This window comes from Lagopus leucura, unplaced genomic scaffold (genome assembly GCF_019238085.1).
Source record: "Lagopus leucura isolate 7727_CA_CO unplaced genomic scaffold, USGS_WTPT01 Super-Scaffold_100019, whole genome shotgun sequence".
In the NCBI taxonomy this organism is placed as follows: domain Eukaryota; kingdom Metazoa; phylum Chordata; class Aves; order Galliformes; family Phasianidae; genus Lagopus; species Lagopus leucura.
In genome coordinates, this window is record NW_024962273.1 from 10,230,481 (window position 1) to 10,254,925 (window position 24,445).

Here is a 24,445-nt window from a genome sequence, read left to right on the forward strand (position 1 = left end):
GGCATCGTGGCCATCTCACTGTGCCCATCAGCTGGGGACAGAGCAAAGCTGGCCACCTCAGTGCTCCATCAGGGACCCTCAGCTCGCTGCTCTCAGCTGGTAGCAGCACATTAGCTGCATGACACACATTACAAATAGTGCCAGCAAAGTGGTCAGTGCCTAGCCGGGATATACTGCAGCCTGCGGAGTGGCTGAGGGCTGCAGCTCAGAGCATATGGAGATTATTTCCTGAATTTATGCAGCACATGTTTTCCTATAAATTAAATTCAGAGAAAATGTGTATCATAATAGGGTGACGCTCACAACAGCCTTCCCTGTTATGAATTACAATGACCTCTCTCTGCTCGCCGGGTGCCCAGCAAAATGGCTTCATGTCATCGGAAACAATAGCTTGTACTCAGTGTCAGGTCTGAAAGCATGACCAAAGCCTTTGTAACTAAAATCAGGGGCTTTCTTCTCCCCTTATTTTTTTCCCCCCATTGCTTCTCTTATTATTTTTCTCTCTCTAGAGATAAGCTTACAGCTGAAGTGCTGTTACCTGGGCAGGTGCTGCTGCTCAGTCTCTTGTGAGGGGCTGTGGATGGCCAGGGCAGATCTGGGGATGGAGGCAGCCCCACTGTATGCATGGGGTAGTGTGGGATGCTGGACAGTAGGATCGGGGTGCCTAGCCAGAATAAAACAAAGCAGCATGTGTCTCTTCTGTGTCCTTGGACTGGGGATACTGAGTCTTTTCTAAGCAAATATTTGATGTTCTGTTGCCTGGGGCTGGGACAAAATCATCTATGACTTTTCCTTGGTTGTTTTGAAGCAGCTGGAGGAAAAATGATGTAGACAGTCCTTGTAACTACCTTCCTAAATCAAGAAAGACAAAGTTTTGCTCCTTACCACTCAGGATGTGAAATCTTAAGTAGAGGAAATGTCTTTCTGCAATGTCAGAGAAAAGTGGAAACTCATTATTAAAACATAAATACATACATGTGCATATATGCATATATATAGTGCATACATACATCTATAAAGGAAGGGGTGCCAGCCAGCAAAACAATCCAGGGTTTGCTTTGGGGCAAATGGCTGTGGAGTCAGTAAAAGCTGATAGAGCATTTTCAGCTGTACTTAGGGAACATGGTTTTTCATTTGTGGCTGATTGCAGACTAATAGGATTTCAAAGATTCCTGGGAGGGAACAATTCACTTCTCATTGCATTTGATACTTTTTTTTTTTTTTTTTTTTTTTTTTTTTTTAATGATGTTTCATTTATCATGCTGATACCAACCCTTAGAATAAATGTTATTACTCTCCTGTTTCATTTCTAAACTGAATTTTAACTCTTGGTCCCTTGCTGCTGCCTAATTGGCAGCTTTCAAATCATTTGGGACTTTTGGAAAGATGCTGGCAGCCCTTTTGTGTGATAGAAGAGAATGGATCATTGGAATAAAAAACAGTATTGCAAATCTTTTGGAGGTTAGATGTTTCTTCTTTGTCTTTCCCTAACACATGCACAATGTGGCTTGTATTCTCTTAATGAAAATTAACAATTTGAAAGCAACTAATGGGAACAGCCAATACAGATGAATTTTACTGGTACAGACTAATTCTGTGATTGACTTTTTCTGGTCAGTGGCAGTAGGAATCCTGGTTATTTTTCTTTAGGAGCTCACATGTTCAGAACACACACTTAGCCTGTAAATATGGATTCAGGAGGAAAATGAATACAGCAGTGTTCAAAGCAGCCAAAAGCTTAGAAATAATGTTCTGCTGTGACTTTTCCAAACTGACATCTTGATGTTGGGATTATAAATGAAACCATTGTGCCAGCAAATGCCAGCACTAATAGAAAGCCTTTATTAGTGCTGCATTGGCTAATTCTGCTTGTCTAACCCCTTTGGATGGACACAGTGTCAGAAAACATACTCACAGAGGTTGCTTTGTGTGAGATTTGGCCTGCTGAGTGATTAGATGGAAGCACAAAGATATCTCAATGACAAGGTTCTTTGACTAAAATTTGTAAAGTTATTTTCTTTCCCTAGGCCTTGGAAAGGAGTGAACTGATTTTTCATTTGCAGCTTCTGTGAGTGATATTTGCTTTGTGTCCTGTCACCCTTCTGTTCAGCCATTCTCCCCTTCCAAGCAGGTAAATCTCTGCTTAGAAAAATTGTTTCTTCTGCAGAGCTCTGGTGGACTTGACAGCTGTCATACACAAGCACTATACTCAAATACATTTCTTTAAAGCTAGACAGTCTCACAGCTTTAATCTTTTTTCTTTGCACATGCAGGGAATGCCTAGGAGCCAGAGACCCTTACTGTGGCTGGGATAACAAGCAGAAGCGATGCACCACCATTGAGGACAGCTCCAACATGAGCCTGTGGACTCAAAATATTACTGAGTGCCCAGTAAGTGGAAATATTTTGTATGTATGTGGGTGTATGAGTATATGCATGTGTGTAGAAGCAATAGAGCAAGTGAGTGTGTGGCAGCCTGAGTGAGACTGGCTGTATGTAAAGCATACAGACTCCAGTGGCACATATTTTCTCTAATATCTGTGCACAGGCACTTGTTGAGAACACAGAGAAACCCATTTTACTTTTTTTTGCTCCAGAGAGGGGATCCCAAAGCAAGCTTTCAATGCCTGTCATACCCACCTTTGTGTTGAGTGGAACAGGTTGGATCATGCTGTTGGGTCCCCACCGAGACCCATGTAAGCCCTACATGAAACTCGAGCTGCCTCAGGACTGCCCTACTGTCTGCACCATCTCTTGGGCTTCCCTACCTGTTAGGGAAGTCAGAGTTAGGTGACAACCAGTGTCCCAGGACAGCATTCGGTTCATTTTCCTTTTGAATCCCTGAGCCAGGGCCCACAGGATGACATGGTGGTGATGAGTTGATGGTTGGACTAGATGATCTTAGGAGTAGCAGAGAAACACCAATCATGGAATGTATGTAGGGGGAATAAAAAGATATGTATTTATTAGAGAACAGGAGGGAAAGAGAGATTCTATATAAGAGAATACGAGAGAGTTCAGTTATAACTTCACATTTAGCAGACCAAAGACCAAACCTATGTGATTTTCATAGATATGGTCTTTTTTCCTTACCCTGCTCTCCATGAGATGCAGCAGTTAAAAGAAAGTGACTTTATCAATCAGTGTGATTCTCTGGCTCTCTTACTACCCGCACACTCACTTTTTTCTGATTTGAACATCCAGTTCCTGGCTGTGCTCCCCAGAAGATGTCTGGCCAAATTTAATTCCTGCTGCTTGAACTGTACCTGCAAAGGTGATTGAGAAGGAAAACTAGTCTTATTTAATAAGTTGTAAGAGTGTGGAGGAGGAGAAATTCTCATCAATGTCTACCTTTATTATCTAACATCAATTAGTATGTTAGTACTGCTAAGTCCAGTCGACAGAAAAAGGGGGCTGATGGGTTATATCTTCAGTATGCTATTTATGACTGCAGCTACTGTGATGTTTATTCCCCTTATCTTCCTTACTTCTCAGATATTTTCCCAGGAAATATTAGTCATTACTTCAATCCATCCTCAGCTTGGCAGGCTTAAGTTTTTCACTGCTGGATTCAGAGGCTTGTGTGTTTATAACCCTCCTGTGTTGAACTGGGATGCAGTGCTTCTTGATTGCCCATGCTGTTATCTTGTCCTGCTTAATGCCTGTGTCTGTTGATAGGTGTGTGAGGTGTTAATCCTCTAGTTTGAACATGTCTGCTGTGGTGCACATTAGGGAACAGGCTGCTTCCAGATCTTTGTTTCAAGGTCATAAAAATCCAGCACAGAATATTCAGCTTTGGCTGTTCTTGGAGTGTTAGTTTTACATTTGTTTTACCTTGTCTCTCGTAGATTATTTTCCACTTAGATGCTCTCATTCTGCTGCATACATGAGCTCTTGCTCTTCCACTGATAGGCTGCCAAGCCCTTAAAACCCACACGCAATTGTTTTCTTTTTCTTTCTCCTTTGTCACTTGCTGGAATGAATTACCTCTGGCTTGCTCATCTAAGCACCTCCATCAGCTGTGTCCAAGTATGTTTTTCATGTTCAGAGCACTAAAAAGATCGTGATCAACAGATGCAAGAGTCTAGGGCAGCATGTGCAGATCACCACTGGAAAGGAAGGGGAATGTAGCAGCATGGTGCCAGATGTCACTGGGACTTCAGTTTGATGAGTTACCATCTAAAGAAGTCCTGTTTTTTTCTCACCCTACTTGTCTGGGCTGAGCACCAGGCACTCAGCTGTGCTGGTACAGCTGTAAGTGAGATCACACTCCAGTGTGACAGAGTGTAGATTAAAAGCACCCCTCCCAAATAAACTTTTCCTAACCCAGATCTTGTCAGTAAGTTCTTCTGCAGCCTTGCCCGCAAACAGATGTCCTGGCACAGCTAAGAGTGTGGCACACAGGAACTTTTAAATCCAGAATTGGCATGTCACTCAATCACATCCTAGAGGGACTAGGCCTTTGTGAGTCAACTAACACCCTAAGATGACTTGACTGTTGCTCTTGAGCAAGTATGCTTGTTCAGAGCTGGTCTGCACGTCTTTTACAGCACTGCCTCAGATTCCCAATAAGCAGATCTAACAAGAGATCTTAGATATGGGGTTAATCATATAGTTTTTTTAACATAGTACCCTGCGCAATGTTTAACATTTATTACTAACAAGTAGCACCCAGAACATGCTATAAGTGCATTGTTGTGGTTGCAATGTCAAACATGCTACACCATTTTCTTGCTCATTCCCAACTTCTTTTTGATCTGATTACCAAACTTATACCTTCCTCTTGATTTCTGTGCAGCCACTCAGCTGTAGTGCCCAGTTACCCTCCTCTAGCACACACCAAGGGGCTTCAAGAACCAAAATCAAAATCTATAATGAGTCTCTGAAAACTGAGACTTTTCCTTCCCACTTCCCAAGGACTTTATTCTCCAGACATATTTGAGTGACATTTTATGGAGACTGGGAAAAAGTTTTCCAGGGAAAAAAGTTCAGTTTCTTGTTCTGAACACTCACTTGTTGCAAGGAAAATGTTGCTATTTATGGAGGACAAACATTCTTTTCTCCTAGGTTTGGTTTTAGAAATGATTGAAATATTTTGACTGAAACTTTGAAAAAAATTTCCAAGTTTTTTCACCTATCAGATAGCCAAAATGGAAAATTCCAGCTGAAATAATCAAAGCTTGATAAAGCTATAAGCAGGTGACATTTGAATCCTAAGAAAAGGTACTGATATATTAAAAGGACAAGAAATGCTTCTGGCCTTATCTGTAATATCAGAATAAACACTGAAAATGCCCTGGAAGCAAGAAGTAGGAGTGGTAGTTTGAATTTTTATATCCTGCATTTGCTCCTGTAAATGGGAAATGAAGTCATAGAATTATAGAATCATTAAGGTTGGGAAAGACCACTGAGATCATCTAGTCCAACCATCAACCCTTGGTTGGAAATAGTGACAGCTTTGGTGGGAGTATGTCAGTTTAGCAAATATGAGATCTCTGCAATTAGAAGTATCAAATAAGTGATGGCCATTTGATAACAGATGTTTTAAAGATGTCATCTCTGTGTGAAGGATGCTGTTGGCTGCAAAGGATTTGTCTTGGGAAGATATTTCTGAAAAAGATCAGTGCCCATGAGTTCTTATCCTACTTCCCAAGTTTGCTCTTTTGAAGATATTTTTATAAGTTTAAAGATGGAATAATAATCCATATGTAATTTCATAAGTAAAAAGAGCCTTCCCACACTCACAACGTGACATGTTTATAAATCCCAATATTTCAACTATGGCTGCTTATTTGTTTAATTTTTGGGCTGCTTCCCAGTATCACTTATGAGCCAATAATTATTTGTCAGTTTTTATTTTTTTTAATTGAAGCCACGGGCCATATCATACCACTGATTTCTGAACAGAGCTCCCTGCTGGAATCAGCAAGGCTTTCTGGCTCAAAAACGAATAGGAATGATCCAGTACTTGGATTATGACTTTTGTAAGGCAGGAGGGAAAAGGAGATAAAAATCTAGTATTAAATATCTCAAAGTAGTTCTTTTGATTTTTTTTCTCCCTGATTTTTAGCAACCCAACTGAATGGGTTTTTGACTGTGCTCATGTTTAAAACAAACTCAAAAAACAACAACAAAACTCAATGTTCTTTTCTCTGGGCGTCTTGCCTTGTAACCTGCAGCCCAGAGCAAATTTTTATAACGGCATGGTAATCTACTGCAAACAAATGTTTGCAACAGATGCTTGATTCTCCCCAACTGCTGCCTGAAAAGCACAGTAACAGATCTATATTACTTCTGTGTCACTGCTGTGTATTTTTGATGCTGCTGCAGATGAGCAAGAGGGGAAGACTGCAGTCCACCAGAGGTGCAGTGTGAGTGTTTAACACCGTGCCAGGCTTGAAGCCCAGAGCAGTGTGTTTAAGAGGATGAGTGTTTGAATGCTCTGCTTTGTGGCCACAGTTGTCTGAGAACGCTCACAGCTTCACCATGCCTTGGTTTGGAGAAATGACTTCCCTACAGGGCATTCCAGGGGATTGATCCTGCTGCCTACAAAGCTCAGCTGAACATGGCACAGTGCGGTTTGGCAGTGGTAGCTGGCTCATATTTGGGACCAGGGCCATAAGCCAGGGATGCAGCCTCCTCTTCACTTCTTGTGTGCAACACTGAGGCCAAGGCCTGTGTTGCCTGTGCCAATGGGTTTATCAAAGCTGCTGAGCATCCCACCAGCCACTAGGTTGGATATTAGGAAACATCTCTTCTCAGAAAGGATGGAGGGGTATTGGAGCAGGCTGCACAGAGAGGTGGTAGAGTCAATGTCTCAGGAGATTTTTAAGAAGAAGATAGCTGTGATTTAGTGGTGTGGTGGTAGTGGATGGATGGTTGGACTAGATGACTGTAGTAGTCTTTCTAACCTTAATCATTCTGTGATTCTGTGGTTCTTACCTTCTAAAGGAGCAGCACTGGGGTTAGTACAAAGCTGCAGATGCTGGATCAAGTTCCCTAAAGTGTCATAGTTGTGAGAACTCAACTGCTTGTTGCATCCAAATCTCGTGCCCCCTGGCATGCACTGAGGTTTTAGGGAAACCAGGGGAGTGTTTACCATTCTGAAAGAACCATTTGCTTCACTCCAGCAATCTGTGATCTTGCATCCTACACATCAGCTTGGGACAATGCCTGTAGGATGGGGAGAGAAGGGGCTGCATAGCCTTATGGTTGCTACCATGATGTGTAAGGCCATTCTTACAGTGTTGTTTCGATGGGGCCAAAGTCAGGAAGGCCTCAGTCTGAGCATGTAGATGTGATTATACCAGCAGCCCCGAGCACTACAAAGGCAGAAGCATCACAGAAAGGGAATGGCAAGTGCTGGCCATGCGTTGCTCAGAAGGCTGAAGCTGTGCTGCATGGGACCTACAAGCAGGTGGCCTGCAGGCGGGTGCTGCATGGCAGGGCTGGTTGGGTGCCTGTGTGCACATGTTAGGTATGTGGGGTGGAATTTGGAGGTAAACACTGATGCGGCATGGCCTGAAAACAACCCTCTGTTTTGAATCCTACTCACAAGCACAGACAGCTCCTATCTGAGCTACATCTTAATTCCCCCAGCAGCTTTGTTTGGCATTTCTATTGTGGGGATATCTCCAGAAATGTAAACTTTGCTAGTAATGACCTTTTTTTTTTTCCTCTTTTTTTTTTTCCTAAAACTAGGTGAAAAACCTGACAACAAATGGAAGACTGGGGCCTTGGTCCCCATGGCAACTGTGTGAGCATTCAGATGGGGACAGCACAGGCTCCTGTATGTGTAGGTCACGTTCATGTGACAGCCCTCGTCCTCGCTGTGGAGGTCGCAGCTGTGAAGGGGCCAGGATCGAGGTCGCAAATTGTTCAAGGCAAGTCAGCATCTCTGTGCATTTTTGGAAGGGAGCAATAGTTGTGACTGTTCACAGCTTATCTCTTTTCTTTTGTTTCCGTGACCATGATGTATCCCAGCCAACAGAATGTGTGTGAGATCCAGATTGAGATTAGAGCAAAGGGATCCTGGCACTTTCGTGTGTCTCAGACAGGGTCCTTGGAATATGAGCACTCCAATCAAAGTTAACATTAACCTTGCCTATACTAAGCCTCAGTTTCCCTCAAGTGTATGTAAGTAGTGACTCATCAGAGATGAGTAAAGTAGAGGTAGATGTTATCCAACTGAATAGTAATAAGCTAAAATACATCAGTAAGCACTCAGTCATTATTTTGCGAAGTCTGAATTCTGAGGTTGTGTGTTTTGCAACAGAGCTCCTGCAGACCAGTGCTTGAAGAGACAGGATCTAATATGGCTGTAAGCAAGGTTTGCCTGCACTACTCATTTCCCGCGTGCTGCCTGCAGAATGCCATCCTGGCAGCCAGCTGCTCCTAGGAGGCACACTCACTGGACACGTCCCATAAACAACATGCAGCTCATCTTATGCCCATGCCATCTTCTTAGGGAAGTCTGGAGCTCATACTTTAGCAGTATGGAAGCTAAATGTCCTCTGGTGGGGTGCCTAGACATAGCTGCCATGTTTGTGTCCATGCTACCCCATCACCCTTGGACTATATCATGTCATGACCTAAGGAAAGATGACACAGTAGGGTAAATACTGCTTAAGCAGGATGGTGCCAGCCAATATTTTGATAAATATTGGGTCAGTTCTGTTTTTTATCTACTTTATCTTCCTTATAAATGTTGATGCCATTAAAGACAGCTGTCTCTTGGCTCCTCCCTAGAGAGCTGTGTCTTGGCACCAAAAATTCATCAATACTCATATTTGATTTGGCATCCCTCCTTCCAGTTGTGGGCTGTGCTGCCTAAAAGATGTGTAGTCATTCCTACCTCTGTGCTGCCTGTTCATGTCACTGGCAAAGGCAAATTACACCAGAGGGATGGGTTTCTCAGCAGTGCTCTGATGGCAAAAGAGGTAGGAACAGCTTCTGAGAAGAGGATGAAAAATAAATTATTCAATCTTAAGACACAGGAAAACAGCATGGTTTGAAAAATAAGGACATCTGGTCATCCTGCATCCGCCTCAGCCTTCAAATTTCCTTTAATTGACTTCATATGGCATTGAGATTTCTTTTTGCAAGGAGGAAGCAGGATGGCTAAAGATGAGTTCTATTAGAAATCTGAAAATGGGAAGTGTCTTTCTGTTAAAAACTCTCAAACACCGATACTGAGAATTGTTTTTCTGAGGAATTTTTAGACAAGATTGGTTTTTTTTTTTGCCACAATAGCAGCAACCTTCCATTCGATTTTGTCTTTTCATGTTTTACCATATAATCTTTGTTTTGAGTTAAGGACTAGGGAGGTAGTAGGTCATTTAAAACATGGAAGAATAACTTGGAAGAGTAGCATTTTTATGTAAGTGAATTTCTTGTTCTGTGACCTTGTTTGAGGTGGGAGAGGCAAAGCGAAGAAGGAAGGGGGATACGAGAGCAAGAGGAGGAGGGGAGAAATATCTATCAGGGTTCTGAAATAAACCTGCCAAGAACTGGCAAGAATTGATAACAAATACAAAAAGTGTGAAGGGCAACGTGGATTTTAACTTTCATCCTCTGCCCTGATTGGTGCTATGCCAGAAAATATTTCTTGCCAGCAGTGTTTTTAGCTCAACAAATGCTTTGAAAATTAACATCTGTTTTCAAGCTTAGCTTTCAAGAACCAGAGAGCACCTGAGCTGTTTTTTGACTAGACTTTTTAAAAAGGTTTTTCTACAGGGGAAAGAGAAGATTTTTTTAACTTAAGGCAGCGAAGTGTCAAGATGAGGCAGTTCTGCAAGACAGAGCATTGCCACTGGCTCCAAATGAAATGAAACCTGCAGCACAGAAGACAGAATGTGGTTCCTCCTCTCTTGCCTTGGTGAAGCTCTAAGGTTTAGTAGTCCTGCCAAATCAGACCAAGGCAAGCTTTAATAATCAGGAGATTTTAAAGATGAAAATGTCAACTTCCATGTGAGCATGTGGTGGAGTTACTGCAGGCAGCAGCCTCAGAGAAGCTGGCCACATGCACATGCTCTGGCATCTCTGTTGTGAGGTGTGAACTCAGGGTTTTCACGTCAAATTTGCTTCAGGCTCAGTTACCACTTCTCATTTGAGATGCAATCATTTGTTAGCCTGAAACTCAATCCTGCCTCTGAGCTCTTACTTGCCTCCTGGTTTGTACAGATTTAAGGTCACACTACAGTGATTTTTCAAGCTCCCATGAAAGCCAGAAGCAATTATTGTTATTTTTTATGAAGTTTGAGATTTCCACCTAATAGAATTCAATGCCAAAGGCTTTAGGAAAACACCAAATATTATGAAGCTTGTGAGAAAATCATTGGAGCTGGTAGCAATTTTGTTGTAAGAGATTTAAAGCATCAGTGTCTTCTGAGTTAGCAGAGGATAATTTTTTTTGGCACAACTGGCATTGGTGAGCCTCAAAACCTGCACCCTTTGCATAGGAGTCAAAGAGTCCAGGAAATACAACTTTGGGATCATCAATTGGCTCAGAAAAAAGAGACATGGGGAAGATGATGTGGGAATAGGCAGTGGAAGTTGTAGCATCCACAGTGTTGTCCAGGAAATCCTAAGAGGCATCTTCAAAATCATTCATTGTTGGCTTCATTCTCTTCCTGTCCCATTCTTAGACACTTCAGTGGCAGGGAAGTAAGGCCAGTGCTGAACAATCTTGAGAGTCCCCTTTATAAATCTCAACTGGTGTGGTCTGCTTGTTATGAAAATTTCTTCAGTTTAAGCAGTCTCTCATCAGTGCCTTATGTGTTTGACTGTTAAGCATGGGAAGACTATTAGACAACCCCCATAATCCCTTCTCTCTCACACTTTTAATTAGAAATGGCGCTTGGACACCCTGGTCTTCCTGGGCCCCCTGTAGCACCTCCTGTGGGATAGGCTTTCAGGTCCGCCAGCGGTCCTGCAGCAACCCTGCTCCACGGTATGGGGGCAGGGTCTGTGTTGGACAGAGCAGGGAAGAGAGGTAAGAGATGTTAACGACACTGTGTGTTCATTTCTGTGGTTATAATGTTGGCAGCTGAAAATGGTGGATCTTTGAACGCAGAATAAGGCTGAATATACAGAGCAGAAGGAATTTCATGGCCAAGGAGGGATGAGGTTACTCACATATGGCCTCTCTCTTGCATTGTTCCTTGAACATCAGGGACTGACGCCTCCTCAGTGAAAGGAGAAGCTGTGTCTGCTGTCAGCAGTTAAAACCTATAGAAAAGTACACTGTTCTGACCTGTCAGAAGGAAGTCAAGGAAGCAGTTGAATATGTGCAGCTTTCATTGCCAGTTTCAACTCAAGACAGATTCAGAGTTGAGTTTTTGCAGGGTGTGGCATTAAAAAAAAATCATCTTTTTTTCCCATCTGAACTAAGCAAATTTCATGCAAAATCAATTAAAAACAATGCTTTTTTAACTTTCAGAGCTATCTGCACTATTTTGTTTCTTCAAGCCCAGCCCCTCCTTAAACACATGTTTCAAGGCATCCAGATTGGTTTCCAGCTTTGACATTTCATTAAAGGCCACCTCTGCTTGGCAGTAGACTGTTGCTTGTCCCTTGAGTGGTCACTTAAGACAGATCTCTCTGCATTTCTCAGAATACAAAGGGCAATTCATTTAACTTCCCCTATTTGGGACATTTTAATGTTTGGTTTGATTTGTGGCCATTCAGAATGGTCCTTTTTGGGTTTTAAGGACTACATCTGAGTCAATTACAGTCCTGTGTGATTCAATTTGAGAACAATATTGATTAAAAAGCTGAACAAAATTGAAGTTACCTTTTCTAAAGGGAACATGAAATAACATTAATTCAGGACCTGCTTTTATATGCATATATCTTCCAGTTCAGCTCCAGTTACAACACTAGTTTCTTAGGGACTAAATAACAGTGAGGGCCAAATCATGAGATGAGAAGATTGCCAAGTGTTTAGCACCTGCCAGTGGTGACAGATCAATGTTGGATTGACCTCCTGTTAGTTAAGCCTCCTCCCTGGAGACTTTCAAGGGCTGGATTGGGCCCTTGGTGTCCCTGTTCATTGCAGAGGAGTTGGACTAGATGACTTTTAAAGGTCCCTTCCAACTTCTAGGATTCTCTGATTTTATGATTCTAGCTGTCTTAGTGGTTAGCCTGGTCAACCACTCCTCCATCAGTATAGAGGATACAGTTCTCTGTCATGAACAGGAATATTGCTAATCTGACTCGTGTGAGCCTTCTGCTAGCTTTCTGTGCATGCAGTAAGTGCACTCAAATGCAGTGTGCCATCTAGCTTTGCATCCGTCATCATTTTATCCTTGAGTTGTGCTTACATGGATGTTTTTTGAATAATGTGCTTTCTCCTTTCAGATTCTGTAATGAGAACAGTCCATGTCCATTGCCAATTTTTTGGTCTTCATGGGGTCCTTGGAATAAATGTAGTGTGAACTGTGGTGGAGGAATTCACTCAAGGCAAAGGTCATGTGAAAATGGAAATACATGTCCAGGCTGTCCTGTGGTATGTATTGTTTATTGACGTTGAGTATCAGGCACTTATTGACATCTAGCTTCTAGGGTCCTGGTATTTAACTCCTCTCTCCATCTTGGTTTTATTTCTCAAGCTAGAAGAAATTGCTATCCTCAGCTCTTGCTGGAGATGATGCTGAAATGAACTGGGAAGCAGAGAGGTGGCAGATTCCAGAAGTCAGTGAAGTTGGTGTGAGTGCGTGTGTGTCTGTGTGTGTGTCTGTGTGTGTGTACAGGTTAGGACAGACTGGCATACAGAGAGCTTCTGCAGGCTTCTCTAGACTTAGATATCAAGTCCTTTGCCTGACACTCTACATTTCATTTTCCCACTCCCAAGAATGATCCTGCTGAGTCAAGGAGGTCCTACACACAACAGAAACGAGTCTCGTTTTCATACTTGAGTAACCAACAGGTCAAATACCCAGTTAACCCATCAATGAGGCAATGACTACCAATTTTCTCTCTTTATTCTCCCTTTCCTATTCTGGCAGCTGTTCCATGCAGCTGTTTTAATTAGTTTTATGGGCAGTTTTCTTTCAGTGTAAGCAGATCTGATCTGGAACCTCCCATCTGTTCACAAGCTGTTTGGCATTTACTCTAGAATCATAAAGTCCTAAAGCATTACATTTCTCTCCTTCTGCCAGAATAGTAGGGTTTATTTATTTATTTTTAGACAAGAACTCAATGTCTTCCACTGGAATTCCTCCTGCTGGTGGTGAGAATTGTAAAGACCCCATATCATTCCATCCCCACCCAGCAAGAATGTTGGCTATACTCAATAGATGCTCATCTTTATACCAAGAATGGCAAAAGGTCTTCACTAGGGAGTTCAAAAAACCAACCAAACAACAACAAATAGCAATAAAAAAAAGATTATCTAAAAGTGTCTTAGAAACAAAACAGCAAAATTTTCAAGGAATGATCTTTACTGATATTTTGTCCTCATGGGGCTCTCCTAGGATGACCTGAGAGCAGCATCTCAGAGTCATAGCAGAAAAGTAGTTTGTTGTTACTTTTATGCATTGCTTGTGTTATTTTCCTGCCCATTACGTACCATGCATTCTAAGCCCCACAGGACTCTGAGTCAGCAAAGAAATACAAACCTGAGGGAGAAATAAGAGTAGTAAACACAGTTCATCCTTGAAGTCCACCTGAGGCTATGTACCACCACTGCCTCCATAGTGCCCATGTTTTCTGCTGTACCCAGCACTATCTTGTATCTGTGAGGTCAGAGAAGGTGAATAGAAGATTTTTTTGATACAAAGGCACCCCGTTGTTTTTTAGGATGCAAACAAATTTGTGTCACTTAGTCTGCTGCTCTTCGATAAGGAAGGTCACAGTGGTTTTCATTCCTTGCAGGAATATAAGACCTGCAACCCAGAGAGCTGCCCAGAAGTACGTAGGAACACACCCTGGACCCCTTGGATGCCTGTCAACATCACCCAGAATGGTGCCCGCCAGGAGCAGCGCTTCCGCTACACGTGTCGTGCCCAGCTGTCTGATCCCCATGAGCTGCAGTTTGGGAGAAAGAAGACTGAGAGTCGATTCTGTCCCAATGATGGCTCAGCTATGTGTGAAACTGATTGTATGTCTTGCCAGTTCTGGGGAACTATGGGACAAGCTTAGGTTTGCTGGTGGAAGGGGGAATTCTCTCAGAACAGCAAGAACCTGATTATATCTACATAAATCTTGGTTTATCTAGTCATAAGTGTATGACTAGCATCACTGCAGAATGGCAGGGATGGAGAGAGCCCTGTGATGTAGAAGTCAATGCAGCCCTGTTATGGTAGTATATAGAGTTATTCTCGGTACTTCCAGGCTGCCCTAATGAGAATGGGCAAATGATGAGGATGTAAGAAGAGATGGGATAGTGGGATAGTTTGTCTTCACTCTTCTTTCTCTCTGGAGGTCCCTCTGTGCACTGCCTCCAGGGTTATTCCCTTCACTACTGTTGTAGTGCAAGTCAGTGTCCTGACAGCACAGCCCAGATTGCCACAATTTGCTGCCCAGAAAGTTCGTTTATCAAGATTATCACTAGATTCGTTTTGTATGTGACACATTTCACTTCCTTCTAACTTTGCTGTAACACTATGGAACAGAACTGCTACTAAGGGCTTTCAACAGAAACTCATCCCCAGAATGTATAAATCCTGATTTTATTCATGAACTGAAGACTTTTTTTTTTTTTTTTTTTTTTTTAAAAAAAGCAGCTGATTGATTTGTGATGTCTTGTTTTTTTTTTTCTTTGAAGCTCTTGTTGACGACCTCCTCAAGACTGGTAAGACCTCTGCACGGATTATCAATGGGGGCTGGTCCTTTTGGGGGGCCTGGTCTTCCTGTTCCAGGGACTGTGAGTTGGGCTTTAGAATCCGGAAAAGAACATGCACAAACCCTGAACCTAAAAATGGTGGCTTGCCTTGCGTGGGGTCAGCGATGGAGTACCAAGACTGCAACCCACATCCTTGCCCAGGTAACCATGATTATCTTCCTGCATGAAATTCAGAGGTATTCTTCTTCATCTTAATGGCAGAGACACCAAAAATCAGTATTTCCAAGGTGCTTTCATTTTTTTAATTTTCTTTAATTTGGGGGATTTTCCTTAATTAAAAAACAAAACAAAACAAAACAACAAAAAAAAAAAAACCAGAACAAAACCAAAAAACAGAACAAAACCAAAACTATTGTAATGACTCATATATGCAATCCACACACTTTGGTGCTGTGACCTATGTTTCACCTAGGCTAAGAGGGAAACACAGCCACAACCTCTAAATGAAACAGTATGGTGGCTTGTTTAGTAGTGTTTTGCTTGAGGTAGGTTTGATGCTCCATCCAGTGGAGAGCATCATGGTACATCTGCACTTTGGTGAGGAGACGGGCTTAATGAATGTGACTTAATGCTGTAGAGATGCTTGATGTGGCAGTTCTTCTTGTGAACACTTGTTTCTTCCCCCTCTCCTGCTTACGTATTGTTCTTGCGATGGGCATCTACTCTTGACATCAGTTACCATTTCCTGCACAGACAGCAGGGAGTATTCTTGCCTGGTTTCCTGGTTTTCAAGTTTGTCCTCATGTTTATGTTGCACTCCTTGTCCAGAATAGTAATAATAGACTATTGACTACCATACTATCTCTCTTGTCGTTCTCCTTGCTCTGTAATAGCTATCTAAGCTAAATTTAAATGATCTTAAACAAATCACCATGTCTTTTTGTAGTTCTAGCAATTTCTAGCAGTAGCTCTGTCTACCTCTGGCAATATAGTTTGTGGCCTACAGTTGAAATTGCTGCATTATTATGGTATTATTATGATATTAAAATTCAATGCAAAGATAAAGTGCCAATGCAGATAGGAAAACATGATCAGAATGCATAGTAAGAGCAAGCAGGAGTGTCTAATATTGCACTCTGTGGCCTATAAAAAAAAAATAACTCTAGCACTATAAAGGCAGCTATTAGTACTATTTTGGAAACTCTCAGTGGCTTTTCACCAACGTCTGTGCCCTTCTCCTGTGCTGTTTTCTCCCTTTAGACACTATGATGTTTTACAATCTGTTCTGAGTGCATGATTGCTATTTCTATGTGTCTCCCTTCGTTCCTGCCTCACTCAATATGTATACACAAATCCTAGGTTTATCTTGCACTAAGTCACGAGGTTGTTGTCTCCTGAAATAGTGGCATGGGGACCTGAAAATCAGGTAGTCTAGTAGCCTGACAAGAGGGGTTGGGACCCAGAGTTCTTAGTTCCCACCCTGGATTTATTAATAAAGTGTTTTGGGACTGTGCTCACATAAAGCCTCTGAGGTTTTCTGAAGTCTGGGACTAAAAGACTTGGGACCCTGAGAAGAAAGATATAAGCTCCACTTTTTTCCAAGTAAATGTGCTGTTACTATAGGTGAAGTGTCAAAAGACAATGTAATAAGGATATTTTATAAAAAGTTGCATAAAAATAAGACAGTCACCCTACAGAATAGTTTCTGCTATGGTCGTTTATGATGCAGTCTTTCTGTGCATGGACTTCATTTAGCATCCACAGAGTGCAGCACATTTCAACCCTCTCTTGACACGAAGCCCAAATGTCCTGGGGTACAAGAAAGTGCCAGCTAGTCTGGGTAGGGTAGATCTAGGTGAGATACTGGGATTCTGTGTCACAGTGAGAGTAGTAATCACTTGCATGTACCTCTTTCTCCTTGCTTTTCCATATCCTCAGTAAAAGGCTCTTGGTCTTGCTGGACTCCTTGGTCTCAGTGCTCAGCAACCTGTGGAGGAGGGCATTACCAGCGCACACGGACTTGCACCAACCCAGCTCCATCTAGTGGAGAGGATATCTGCATCGGGCTGCACACTGAGGAGGCTCTCTGCAACACCCACCCGTGTGAAGGTAGGCACTTTGGGTTCCTGCTTCAGCTGATTAGGGTGCTGATGAGAGCAAGGTGCATCTGCAGCATGTCATAAAAATAAGCCAGGAACACCATCAGTTAGTAGCTTTAGTGTCCATTCAGTAAATGTATATTGAACCAGGGAAAAAGCAGACATCCTAGTGTTCAAATCAAATGCTTCATCACCTTTCTTTTTACTTGCTCACCAGACCACGCTCTGGCATTCTGGTGCCAGCCAGGCAAAATCTTGTTAACAGACGATCAATTTAAAGTAATTGAAAAAGCAAGACTATGGTTCTTGAATGTGGAAGCTTTCAAGACAAGCAAAAGGAGTCATGAAGCATCAATCTGTACTGTTGCTGAAGGGGAGATCCTTTTTCTGTCTTACACAGACTGGCAGATGAATGTGTGCTACAGCTCAGAGGACAAAGTTCACATCTGTGCTGACTTTGAACCACTTTTGTGTATTTCTGATCCAGTGCAGACTGATTCCTCCTCTTAGCAACCTTAGTAAAGCTTTGTAAGCACTGTAATTTGTGCTGGCTGCTTGGGGTATCCTTGAGAGACTACATCAAATTTGGAGGTCCTGTACAAAACTGTCCCATCCAAATGCTTGTTTGTCTTTAACCACAAAGCTGATATAGGAGTTTTAAAACCAATTCTGCACTGTGCAGTGCTCCAGCAAAGGTTCATTTACTCTGTATTAAGAAAATTACAATCTGACAAGTAGATTATGATGCTTGCACTGTTATTTATATCATGACGATTAAACTTGCGGAAGGCCCCCAGATCGGATGTGTGGGAGAGGCCCAGGTGAAGATCTGAACGCTCTCTAGCACGGGAGAAGTTTGGTTTCCACAAGGGATCCTTTTCCTTCTTGGTGATGTTTTCTGTGCATTTTCTTGATTTGCATTTAAGGTGGCTGGTCAGAGTGGTCAGAGTGGAGCCTGTGTAATGAAGAGGGCATCCAGTATCGCAGCCGTTACTGCGAGGTACACAGCCCAGACTCTTCTCAGTGCATTGGAAACAGCACACAGTACCAAGATTGCCTGTATAATGAAATTCCTGGTATGTACCATGTCACTGAAGACGGAGAGGGTGGGTCAATGTAGGAGAGAAGCTCATGACCAGGCGTCAAACTAGGGTGAGATTTTCTCTGCTATAAAAAAGGGTATGGATGCTTCTAGTAAAGCAAAAAATTAACAAATAAGTTATCAATTCCCTTGTTGAAGGTACAGGATAACTGACATTCCTTTGGGGCATCTCAGCTCTCTTAATATAGAATTACCTAGATCTGGAATGAATAACTAGTACTGCTTCACCCAAATTGAACCTTTTAACCTTGCATAGCCCTTCATCTAGGGCTGGGTTATAAAAATGAGCTCTATTCTCAGCATGGAGCAGGCAAAAGAAGATGCTTGAGTTCAGTTATGAAAGTAAGCATCCTAAAATCACGAAGAAGCAAACGGGCAGATGGAGACAACCACTATGTGATGTGGGGAGAATAATCAAAGGTCTAACAGCAGCATAAATGATGGACAGATGGCAATCATCATTTTCCATTCTGTTTTTTGTGGAAACTGAATCTCTCAGGAAAGTATTTGATATTGGTCTAGCCTGAATAACATCTTCCAAATGTTCTTTTCTGGACTATAATGACCTAGCTTAAAAATTTGAGATCCCCAGACGGTTGTAGTCTCTTTTTCCATGATTTTCTTAGCTGTCTTCTTTCCCCTAAACTGAAGAAGCTAAATAGCGATCAGGTAACTGTACTGTAATTGCCAGGTCTTTGGAGAGGTTTTGTTACATGTGGTTCACAGTCTGAGCTTTTCATTCAATTTAGAGAGACTCTCAGCTTGCTGCAGAACACATGAGCAGCTTCTTGTGCCTGAATCACAGGGGGGTTTAATTACTTAAAGAAGTAAAGTGGTGGCAAAATGACAACTTTCTCCGATCTTCTTCTCTTTGTTTAGTGATCCTGCCAGCATCCAGCATTGATGAGAGCACAAACTGTGGAGGTAGGATACCACTAACCATATATCTTATTTTTGTCTTAACCTGGCTTCTATTCTCCCTGTGCAGTATCAAGCAAACCATTAATCTATACAGCTCACATCCCAGTGATAGCCTTAATTCCACTGGAGTCTTGCTGTCTGAGTCAGACTGCAGGAATGTATCACACAGGCCTCTTGTCAGTTCCAAGATTTTTGTCTACTTGGGGGTTTGGCTTGGCCACCAAGGTCATTTATTACCAGGGAGCACATTACTTGTCTGTCTCTACCCACAGGACAAAGGTTCAAGAGAAAGGAAGGCACAGTCCTCATTTCACCACTGTAAGCCTCCTGCTGTTTGGAGGCAGGTGTTTTTAAGTAACCTGTAAAGAGTTCGCTGAACCAAGTCTCTTAGTTCCTTTTCTGATATAGGACTAGATTTCAGTTAGTAGTTGTCCTCCAAGTTCTTTTCACTGAAGTCCTCACCTCAAAGTTGTCTCCTTTCTGCACGTAACTAGGAAAGATCCAGTCATTAGTCTCACTCTTCCACTGCCCCATGAGCCACTGTGATAAAAATTCAGACTAAAGAAAATGGCAGGTGCTTTCAGTGTTTTTAAATGCTAGTTTCACACTAATGACCATCTCAATTCCTGCTAGCACCACACTCCTGATTTCCTGAAATCTAAATGATCTGCGGGCTGCTAAAATGTTTTCTCCCTGTGGAGATGATGGAAAAAAAAAAAAGAAAAAAAAAAGGCATGCCACCTGTGCAATGGAAATGCGGCCCTGTGTTTATGACTGTTGGACAATCAATTGATTTCCAATCAATGTAAATAAGATTTCAACACCTATAGTATAACAGTTGGTTTTCTGCATCAGTCCTTCCCTTCCAGAAAGTGCAATATATCTGCTTCAGTTCCAGGACTCCTTTCTATGGGTTGCATTCTGCCCTTATACTCTCTATTCACATTTCCTTCTTTTTCTTATAGCATTATACTTGCTGCTGTTACATTTTACCATTGCTAATATCATTTATTACTTAGCATTCTATTGTATTTGGCAAGAAAGCCAATCAACAGAAAATGTGTTGATGCATCTCAGAAAATCTGTATTTTCCAAGTGAGGAACCAGAAAACTTTCCCACAGGGATTTGCATACTGCAGACGAAATAATTTTTGTCTCAGGTACTGCTAAAACTCACCTGATAAATCAGATGGTTCTTTGAAAGGAGAGAGTGGAATGTAGGAGCACATTTCTATGATTCTGTGTTTTAAGAAGGATTTCCTACTGAAGTGAATTGGGAGATGTACTGAGACATTCAGTGCAATATAAGCAAAGCTGGATGGAAGGAGAATGAAGTGGTATCATGTAGCTTCACTAAATGAAGTTACATATCTGTGTTTCAGCTCTCATGAGTGAGGTAAAGTAGGCTGAGATTTTTTAGAAAGGAAATGTCTTTTTGTAAATATCTTAACAATATTCAGTAGGAAATTGCTGTCTTTCTGCCATTTTTGGACCATCGTGAGAACACAATAGAAAGTGGTAATCTTGCAATAGAATTTTATAGTGTGGTTTGAAAAATAAATGTAACTTGTCAGTCTAATATATTCTGTATGTTCCTTACTATAATTATGATTGAAGTGCTTTACTTTGCTGTAGGACTCTATTGGTTTGGTTCCTTTTAAACTCGGGAGGATATTCTTTAACTAAAGATTAGAGGAGTGCAGCAGACTAATGGGCAGAATTCTGTATTTGAAAAGCATATCAGTTAAAATGTAAGATGGCACCAAAAAATGCACGCCGTGATCAGATTAAGAATGAACCGCATTTAAAGCCACTTTCGGAGTAGTCCCTTCCATTTCTCTGCACACAGTTAAGTCAACACAGCAGTCTGCCCAAATGAATTGGCTTTTTAAGTAGTACGAGAATTTTACCACTGCAGTCCCCACTGAGCCAGTGTGGCCATCCTCCAGGAGAGCTGTCCTGAGGGGGCAAGCAGTTGGAAGGAAGAAATCCTTCCCAGGCATTTGTCCCTGTCATTCTTGCTTGAAAGATTAAGAAAAAGCATTAGAATACGGTAATATTTGGGGCCATCCTTGCTGATTCTTATTCTGTAGATTCCCCAGTGCAACACAGCAAAAGACAGAAGGGTCGCAAATTATTGCTACACAAGAATGTCTCTGGTTGCTTCGTTAACTTTGTGGCTGTAAGGATCTCTAATGTTTGTTCTGGTGTTGGTGGGGATCTTATGGCAGTTCCTCTTACAGAGGGGTTTGACACTCTCCAAAGGGAGAGCGGAGCAAGGAATACTCTTAACATTCTTCTCCCACCAGCCAGAGCTGGGAGTCAGGTATGCCCAGTGCGCAGGGCACTCCTGGAAGCTACAGCTTCTTCCTAGGGCTCGGAGGGTGCTGTTGTAATCCCATGTGGAGAGATCTCTGCAGGAGGCTTTGGGCTAGGAGCTTTTCCTTTGGAAAAATTCACACTGTTGCTACCCCACTGACACCTGCCTGCGACTGTCTTCCTATCTTTGTGGAGGAAGCCAACAAAGCAGGTTTTTTTCAAGCAGTTATCCCCTTTCCTTTTTCCTCCATATGATTCTCATTCCCTCGGAGCTGTACAAATACTCCTCAGAGGTAGTGCAGAGGTGGCCAGGCAGCACTCCCCTGTGAATAAGCAAGAACGCTGACTATGCTAGGATTACACAGGACGGACTCTGTGTCTCACTCACCCCACACACAGTCTCATAGGCATTTCGGGCAGCTGACAGAGAGGGGTTTCTCCTCCTTTCCTTCCCCTTCAGAGATACACTGAGGATTTTTATCCCCTTATTTCCATGACACACACACACTTTGGAATCTGTTACTGTGCATTGTTTGTATGGCTCATTTCTTTAGCTGTCAGCTTAACATAATGTTTAGATTCAATATCAATAGAGGGGAGAGAGGAGAGACAGGGTGGGAGCTTTGAGAAATCAATGCATGAAATTGTTAAACTGCACAAGGCAGAGCTGCAGTGGGGAGACTGATTTTCAGGGAGATTATGTCAGTTTATGTTGGAACGTAAGACTCAGGCTTCAACAGCTTATTAAAGTTGATCCTGAGATGTCACGGCTGCGATTTGCACCTGTGGTCTTGTCGGGAGAGGGAAAAAGGCTGTTCTTTAAAAATAGTGTCTCCTGTCATTTCCCTTGCAGGTTTTAGTCTCATCCATCTGATTGCCACTGGGGTCTCCTGCTTCTTTGGCTCTAGCCTCTTAACATTTGTGATTTACGTGTACTGCCAGCGCTGTCAGAGGCAGTCCCAGGAGTCGACCGTCATCCACCCAACCACTCCCAACCATCTTCATTACAAGGGCAACACAACGCCCAAGAATGAGAAGTACACCCCCATGGAGTTCAAGGTAGGGTACTTGATGGGAAACACCACAAACAGCTTGATACTGCCTGAACAATTCTGTGTTTGTGTCATGGTTTGAATTGGGTAGGTTGGTGTTTTCTGCGCCCTGCTGTTGGCATTGTATGTGGTGCTGAAGGGGCATTTAGCCATACTGTCACAAAGGGGTTAAAAAGTCTCATTACTGCAATGGGATTTTGTTCTGTTTCACAGTCCTGATGAATGCCAGTCTGGCAACCACATACCAACATACTCCAGGCCATTCTGACTATTGTACATATACAAATTGTCCTCTAAGAAATCAGTAAGAGCTCAGTTCACTGCTTTGTTAGCGCGTGGTAAAGAGGAAACGGAGGGGAGGAAGAATAAAAACTGAAACTTCATTGACAAATAGCTGGGAAAATGCTTATTGGTAGGATGAGATTCTGGAAATGCTTTGTGAACTGCAAAAGTGGAGAAAATGAGAAAGCAAAGAGAGTTCTGCCCCCTCTATCAGGACTGGACAGGATTTATCCCCAGGCAACCATGCAGAAATTTAATGATAGCTGTAGACTTGGGTGCTGAAGCCTTTGGAGAATATTGAAGAGATGTATTCTGTTGGGACATCTGCTTGCTAAGGTGAATATCACCTGTTATCTGAGAAGACAGGACTAAGGGTGCAGGAGACGAGATGCTGAAATAGTAGCACAGCACTCTGTATGAGGATTGGTCTGCAGGTGAAATGTGAGATCAGAGAGCTGAGCAGTGGGATGGGCGCAATGCTTTTTGTGTCACTGTGGGAAGAACAGCCTGCCTAAGGTGAATTGAACAGCGCAGAGCATTGTTTGGGATGTGAATACAAAGCAGCAATAAATCCTCCAGCTGCTTATTCCTTCGTAAAGCTATGTGCTGTTGACATTATGATTGTCTGTTTCTGTTGATCTGGCCTGGCTTCTGACTGAGACCCAACACTGTGATTGGCTGTGGGACCATTGCCACAGGCTGAACACCCTGGGTGTTGGGGTTGTTTCAACATAGGGACTTTATAACTCTGGGCACAAGAGGACTGCTGATATATGTCCATGATTTGCAATGTGAATACGTGAATACGCATCAGAATTAAGAGCTTGTATCAAGTCATTTTTGAAAAGAGTCAGTGTTGTTCTGGCATTTTAAGGGAAAACAGTGTGAGCTGCAAAATAAAAGACCAGCTGGGCAATAAGGATCCACTGAATTCCTTGTGTTGGGCATTGTAACCCCTCAGAGGATCCTGCTGCCTACAAATACAGTCTTGAAAATACATTTTCTAGTATTATAAGGCTACAGTTGCATACAGTTTAATAAGGATGCAGCATCGTAATGCGAGTCAGCATAGATTTGTGGAAAGTAAATCATGTCAGGCAAATTGGATTCCTTTTTTAAATTAAATAAATATTGATCTAGATGTGAGGAAAGCAGCAGACATATTGGGATTTTCAGAGGCTTTTAACAAAGTTTCACAGGATGTATTATTCTACACACTCTGTATACATGGGTTAGGTAATAAATTATTAAGACAGGTAAAGAACTGGGACCTGATCCTAGAAACTTCAAACTATGACAGTAAAACTTTCAGTTACTTGAGGAGTTGTGACAAAGTTAATAGGAAGATCCAAGTGAGAAAGTCTTCCAGGAATGAAGGTGAGAAAGGGTGTCACCTTATTCCTTGCATAGCAAACAATGAAGGCAAAAGACGGGTGGTTTGTTATTTGTTTTTTTGTGTGTGTTTTTTTTCTAGGAAGTGTGTCATTGCAGGATTGGCTTTATATTAACATTTTCTTCATAATTTATACTATCTTATTCCATCAGATCATGCTGAAGTAGAAAGAATAGTTAAAATTTAGAAGAGAATGAGATTGTTCCCAGAATGATCGTGATTGATTGGGTAAATGGATTCTGAAAAGCAATATGTCTGTGCAAAGTGGTGCAGCAGAGTAGAAGTAATAACAAAGCTGAGCAAAGTTTAAAATAGCAGCAGATTAGTTAATGAAGTATCAGGAGGGAGTTGACCTCCTTGATAGATCCATCTCTGAATACTTGATCTAGTGTGTAGCAACAGTGAGCAGCTGCTAGAGTCTTCTTTCGATGAACATGAAGTGCATAGGCACTAGATCAAGTTTTGAAAATCTGGTTTATTTAGGGGAAGGCA

General features: G+C 42.2%; 1 protein-coding gene across 2 annotated transcripts in view; it reads left to right on the forward strand.

The window, feature by feature from the left end:
• Positions 1–24,445, forward strand: part of SEMA5B (semaphorin 5B) — a 248,368-nt gene that overhangs the window by 205,268 nt on the left and 18,655 nt on the right. For both annotated transcript variants that reach the window (XM_042877572.1, XM_042877571.1), the window contains exons 14-23: positions 2,274–2,391; positions 7,702–7,883; positions 10,850–10,993; positions 12,361–12,508; positions 13,876–14,101; positions 14,768–14,986; positions 16,724–16,894; positions 17,811–17,960; positions 18,866–18,910; positions 22,080–22,285. In XM_042877572.1, coding sequence (XP_042733506.1) covers positions 2,274–2,391; positions 7,702–7,883; positions 10,850–10,993; positions 12,361–12,508; positions 13,876–14,101; positions 14,768–14,986; positions 16,724–16,894; positions 17,811–17,960; positions 18,866–18,910; positions 22,080–22,285 — 1,609 coding nt within the window. The remainder of the gene's footprint in view (positions 1–2,273; positions 2,392–7,701; positions 7,884–10,849; positions 10,994–12,360; positions 12,509–13,875; positions 14,102–14,767; positions 14,987–16,723; positions 16,895–17,810; positions 17,961–18,865; positions 18,911–22,079; positions 22,286–24,445) is intronic.